Raw genomic sequence first — 6,696 nt, forward strand, 5'->3', positions numbered from 1 at the left:
GTTGTTTGGCGGGTCCAGGCTGGGGATTTGCACCCGCCACCTTAGGTGTACGTGGCTGGCGCCTTAGCCGGTTGAGCTGTAGGCGCCGAGCCAGATTTTTGTCTTTTTAAGTTTCCAAACACAGCATTGAAGATTTCTTTTTCTTTTTTTTTTTTTTGAGATAGAGTCTCACTATGTTGCCCTCAGTAGAGCGTTGTGGTGTCATAAATCACAGCAACTTCAAACTCTTGGTCTTAAGTGATTCTCTTGCTTCAGCCTCCCAAGTAGCTGTGACTATAGGCACCCACCACAACACATAGCTATTTTTTTGTTGCAGTTGTTTAGCTGGCCCTGACCAGGTTTGAACCCACCATCCTCGGTGTATGTGGCTGGTGCTGTAATCACTGTAGTGCTGGCGCTGAACCAGGGAAGCAGATTTCTTATTGTTGTCTATGAGGGTTAGAAATATTGAAAGGGGAAAGATATAATGAATGCTGTGATGCTAGTGTAGGACTGGCAAATATCAATATGAACTCCTGGTTTTTGACTCTTAAGTAGAGAAATAGACATAGATATGTGTGGATCCGTACATATAAACAAATACAGTGCATACACACACATAATGTGTGTATGTGTACATGAATGTTACATGTATCTATTTACTAGTTCTGCTGAGAGGGCCTAGAAGAAATGAAATCTCAGTAGCAATGAGTATACTTACCGTGTTTCCTCGAAAATAAGACACTGTCTTATATTTATTATTTCTCAAGAAGACACACTAGGGCTTATTTTCAGGGGATGTCTTATTTTTATTAGGTATAATATAATAATCTACATTTATTCAAATACAGTTAAGTCATCTTCTTCTGGAACCTAACAGGAGGAGCTGACCCAACCTTGTTAGTGGGGCTGGCACTAGTGATGTGTGAACCCCTTTCCCTGAGCTGTTCACACATGTGCAATAGGATGCCTCTGACTGTGGTTACTACACACGTATTCCAGTCTTCCTTGCTGCATAGCCACACCCATCACTAGGTCTTATTAACAGGGTAGGGCTTATATTTAACAAATGCATAGAAATCCTGCTAGAGCTTATTTTTTGATCTTCTCTTCGGGGAAACACGGTACCTCTCAGGTCTTCTTCATTCTCCTCTACAACAAACTAAGGATCTTTGGAGAAATGACTGACTACATGGTTAGGGTATGTCCAGTACAAGATGAGTCTGTCAGAAAGGAAAGAAGTGCTAGAATGACAAAGACATGTCAAAAGGACATAGAAGCCAGCTTGAAGGAGTTTCTAATGGCTAAATCTGGGATAATTTGACTATCAAAATAAAAAATGATAGTAGGCTTGGTGGTGGTTCATGCCTGTAATCCCAGCACTTTGGGAGGCTAAGATTGGGGGATTGCTTCAGGCCAAGATTCAAGACTAACCTAGCCAGAGTAATGAGACACAGTCCTTAAAAAAAATTAGCTAGGTGTAGTAGTGCACACCTGTAGTCCTAGGCTACTCAGGAGGCTGAGGCAGGAGGATCACTTGAAGCCAGAAGCTGGAGGCTGCAGTCAGCTATGATCATGCCATTATATTCCAGTCTAGGTGACAGAGCACGATTCTGTGTTAACAATAATACAACAGACTTGGTGCCAGTAGCTCAGTGGCTAGGGTGCCAGGCACATACACCGGAGCTGGCTGGTTCTAATCCAGCCCAGGCCTGCCAAACAACAATGACAACTACAACCAAAAAATGGCAGGTCCCAGCTGCTTGGGAGGCTGAGGCAAGAGACTTGCTTGAGCCTAGGAGTTGGAGGTCGCTGTGAGCTCACATGTGACACCACAGCACTCTACCTAGGGCAACAGCTTGAGACGGTCTCAAAAGAAAAAAAAAAATAATACAACAGAAAGAAAGTAGAAGGCCAGGTATGGAGGGCCTAGAAGAAGGACTATACCTGTAATCCTAACACTCTGGGAGGCCAAGGCAGGTAGATTGCCTGAGCTCAGGAGTTTGAGACCAGCCTGAGCTAGAGTGAGACCTTGTCTCTAAAAATAGTTGGGCATTGTGGCAAGTACCTACAGTCCCAGCTATTTGAGAGACTGAGGCAAGAGGATCACTTGAGCCCAAGAGTTTGAGGTTGCTGTGAGCTAAGATGCTATGGCACTCTACTGAGGGTGACTAAGACTCTGTCTCAAAAAAAGATAGTAGAAGTTTAGAATACACTATATATCCATTGTATATGAATCCACAAGTCTATACTAAAACAAAAAAATATATAAAGCAGAAGGGAAAATTTCTACTTAAAAAGCTAAAAATAATGTATCTTTAGATAAAATGATGGAGCTAGAAATTCTCCAGTTAGCCCCTGTCATAATAATAACTAATTTAGGAAAGAATCACTAATGTAATGGATACTAAAATTAGTTAGTAGAACTTTGGGAAGTAAGTGGATTGTCACACAGTCTCATGGCATATCCTCATGGTATATAGTCTAATGGTACCAAGATACTTACTGCTTACAAAAAGAAAATAGTTAACCTTACTGAGGAGTAACCAGATGGATATCATCTCAACTAAGTGTTCAGAATTAACTTCACCAGTAATAGGAGGAGCAGAGTTTAGGTGCGTTCTGATCTGATGCACTAAAACATGGCATTCCTCTGATATCACTTCTACTCAGGAGAAAAAATTGGACCTCATAAAATGAATGACCTACAATATAACTGGCATGAACTTTTAAAAAAATATAAATATTAAGGTTACTAAAGATAAAGACTGAGTAACTGTCACAGATTAAAGGAAACCAGAGTACCCAGGACTCTTTTTCTACACATATAAAGGATAACTGGGATAACTAGCTAAGTCAGAATAAGTTAAACAGACTAGGTAAAAGTATTATATCAGTGTTAATTTTCTGATTTGGATAATTGTGCTATGGTTCTATACTAGAATATCTTTGTTTTTAGGAAAGAAACATTAATTAAAGAAAAAGAGGCATTGTATCTGCAGGTTGCTGCCATGTAATTTTGAAAAAAAATGTGGAAGAGAGAGGGAGAAGGATAAAACAAATAGGATGGAGTCAACATTTGAGAAATGTGGGTGAAAGGCATACAAGAATATGAGTTTTCTCCAAGTCTGAGATTATATAAAAATAAAGAGATCAATAAAAAGATATCTCTTTAAATAGAATAATTATGGGAAAACAACAAATTTTCCTATAACTTGACCTTTCCCAGTAATTCCTGGGGCAGATAGGCTCTCCTGGGCTTAAAGAGAGATCCAGTTTGGCTCAAAGTCGACACAATGGCGCCTCCATGCTGAAAGAAAGGAGAAAAGGCTTAATTGGAAAAAGTTAAAAAGATAGAAAAATACAATTTAATCACCATTAGATTTTTTTTTTTTTTTTGCCATATAGTATATTGGCAGTATGGTTTGACAGTTAAATGGCAACTAAATTGGTTCTAGATTTGGCTCTGACAATAAATTGCTGCATGATCTTAAATTTATCACAACTTATTTGGGAGTACTATCTGTACTTACCCAGTCATTTTTCACCATTTTCCTCAGGTTGTGAATAAGTGCCAGCTCCTCTGGGGCCATCTGCACATTGGTCAATGAGAAAGATCATTACCACGTTTCCCTGAAAATAAGGCACTGTCTTATATTTATTTTTTCTCAAGAAGACCCACTAGGCTTATTTTTAGGGGATGTCTTCCTCTCCGCACCGAAATGCATGGCGTGCCATGCAGATACGCTGCATAGCCATGCCCATCACTAGGTCTTATTATCGGGGTAGGGCTTATATTTAACAAATGCATAGAAATCCTGCAAGGGCTTATTTTTGGGGTAGGTCTTATTTTCGGGAAAACACAGTACTTGCTTTCAGTGGATGCTTGCCTGAGACAACCAACTGACAATAATAATAAAAAAAAAATCCTCACTTATGACATAATCATGGTACCTAAAGGTACACTAGATAAGGCACATAGCTGCTGGCTCTAGAACTTCCATGCTTTTGGAGATTAACAATAGTCACTAAGAGAGAAAACACCTACTGCCCTTAACCATCCCCTTCCTTGATGTTTCTGATCTTTTCTGCTCAGACTATACAGGCTCATTTTGAAATGAGAATAGAAAGAAAGAATTATGAAAGAATGAAAACATAGCTTCGGCTGTCATGCTCATTCCATAACACTCTCCCTTAGTTTTCAATGAATGGTAGAATTCTTGGCACAAAAGCACTGCTTCCTTCTTTTGATTCCATTTTCACCATGTATCTTTCTTTTTTTTGGAGCTAGGGTATCACTCTGTTGGCTGAGCTAGAGTGCAGTGGCACAATCATAGCTTACTGCAGCCTCAGATTTCTGAGCTCATGTGCCCAAATGGCTAGGACTACAGGTGCATATCACCATGGTTGGCTAATTTTCGCTGTTCTTAAACTCAAGCAATCTGCCTGCCTTGACTTCCTAAAGTGTTGATATTACAGGATTGAGTCACTGTACTCCACCCCATTGTATTATCTTAATTCCAATACTCCTAGGTAAGACAATGTGTTGTATGGTCCACAAAGCTAAGTTGCAGCCTCTGTACATGATGGAACCAGAAATCAGAAAAACAAACATAGAGAAACTCAGTGTTCCTACCAGGCTTTTATCTTCTTTTTTCAGAGTGGTCCTTCCCCACAGAGCATTGATTCCATCCACAGCTACCAGGAGGCGAAAAATACCCAACGAACTCTGCCTCTTTAGCTCTTTCAGCACAATCCCAACTGCATCTGTGGCATTTCTCACTCGTGTTATGCCCTGTAGGGAGAGAGAATGGCTAACAGTGCTACAGGCACTCTTCTCAGATCACATGGTTCACCTTCAGTATCTTTTCTTATACCTGTTCAACTACTTCTCCCAGAGGACTGCCTTTCTCAGTGCTGTCTCTCTTATTCCAGACATACTTCTCTTGAACTTTTATCTAAAAACAAGCAAACAAAATAAAAACAAATCAAAAAAAGGTTACTGTGGCTAACGGTAAACTCATTCCTTGAGAAGGTTAGAGGCTAAGGTTGATAGGAGCTGGTTTCAATTTATAGTTCAGGTCCTCAGGTTAGTAACTCGTTTCTGTCTGAAACACTGAAAAAAAATATGTAAGAGATTATGATTAAGAAGGTCCAGAAGGAAGCTGTAACATCTGCAATTTTTTAAAAAAGAGACAGGGGTCTCACCATGTCACAAAGGATTGAGTGTAGTGGCATAAGCATAGCTCACAGCAGCTTCAAACTCCTGGGCTCAAGCAATCCTCTAGCCTTAGCCTTAGTAGCTGGGATGTACCACCCAGGGAAGATAAAAGCCTGGTACATGTATAGGCATGCACCACCTCATGCCTGGCTAATTATTTAATAAAACAAAATTTGTGTTTTTAGAGATAGGGTCTTGCTATGTTACTCAGGCTGGTCTTGAATGCCTGGCCTCAAGTGATTCTCTGCCTTACCCTCCTTGATAGCTGGATTACAAACTTGAGCCACCCTGCCCAGGTTGGCATCTGCATTTTTAACAGGCTGTATAGTGATTCTGCTATGTATCCAGCATTTGAAAGCTCCTGGTCTACAGATCCTAGAGTAAAGAGCACTTCTGCGAACACATTTCTGTTTCCTAAAAAAGGTCTAATCTGGAGAAAACTATATAGTTGGAAACCTACTTGTGAAGGATTTGAGGCAGTAGCTTGAGAAGTCAATGAATCAAACTAGATTTAACCTTGTTATCCACAAAATGCAAAATGTATGAAAGAAACACAAAATGATATAGTTATTCCGAACTACAATGTCAGTTTTCTATAGTTTAACCAACATTCAGAGCTCAAAAAAGACAGAATCTACCATACAAAGATTATTCAGAACCAAATGTCGGGAGTGTAGTCACCTGGCCCAGGAAGTGTTCATTTGTAGTTTTGAAATTCTTCAGCCAAGCGGAAGCCTCTAAAGGTTGATCAAAACGCTCTTTGTTGTAGGTGGACTGCAGAAGATCCTGGCAATTTTTCACCCAGAGATGAGCTAGGGAAAAAAAAAAGGCACATGAAAACAAACTAGGGAGGAACTGGCTATTTCCAACTTGAAAACTCTACACCTCTTTAAATTATGGGAAATGACTTTGGTTTCCCATATATATTACATATTATGTATATGTGTGTATATAGAGAGAGGTATATACACGTGTATATATATATATATATATTTTTTTTTTGGCCAGGGCTAGGTTTGAACCCACCATCTCTGACATATGGGAGCGGTGTCCTAACCTTTTGAGCCACAAGGCGTCACCCATATATATATTTCTTAAAGCCTTTTTTCTCCAGGGGTTTACTTTTTTGTCTGGCTCATCTTAGACTAAACATTATCATTACAAATAGTACGTAAGGTATACCAAATGTATTAAATACCACTTTTATTTTTTCTTTGAGACAGAGCCTCAAGCTGTCGCCCTGGGTAGAGTGCTGTGGCATCACAGCTCACAGAAACCTCCAACTCCTGGGCTCAAGCGATTCTCCTGCCTCCACCTCCCAAGTAGCTGGGACTACAGGTGCCTGCCACAACACCCAGCTATTTCTTGGTTGCAGCTGTTGTTGTTTGGCAGACCCAGGCTGGATTCGAACCCGCCAGCTCAGGTATATGTGTCTGGCGCTTTAGCTGCTTGAGCCATAGGCAGAGCCTACATAGCACTTCTTTTTTTTTTTTTTT

The 6,696-nt window shown here is 40.2% G+C and overlaps 1 protein-coding gene across 1 annotated transcript in view; it reads right to left on the minus strand.

Moving 5' to 3' along the window:
- The window catches only part of DAP3 (death associated protein 3), a 37,786-nt gene that overhangs the window by 2,518 nt on the left and 28,572 nt on the right, over positions 1 to 6,696 (minus strand). Inside the window, exons 8-12 of the mRNA XM_012808598.2 lie at positions 5,882 to 6,012; positions 4,857 to 4,937; positions 4,616 to 4,774; positions 3,513 to 3,572; positions 3,200 to 3,289 (exon numbers count right to left, since the gene is read on the minus strand). Coding sequence (XP_012664052.1) covers positions 3,200 to 3,289; positions 3,513 to 3,572; positions 4,616 to 4,774; positions 4,857 to 4,937; positions 5,882 to 6,012 — 521 coding nt within the window. The remainder of the gene's footprint in view (positions 1 to 3,199; positions 3,290 to 3,512; positions 3,573 to 4,615; positions 4,775 to 4,856; positions 4,938 to 5,881; positions 6,013 to 6,696) is intronic.

The sequence above is a fragment of the Otolemur garnettii genome, unplaced genomic scaffold, assembly GCF_000181295.1.
Source record: "Otolemur garnettii isolate 467f Iridium unplaced genomic scaffold, OtoGar3 scaffold00091, whole genome shotgun sequence".
Lineage (NCBI taxonomy): Eukaryota > Metazoa > Chordata > Mammalia > Primates > Galagidae > Otolemur > Otolemur garnettii.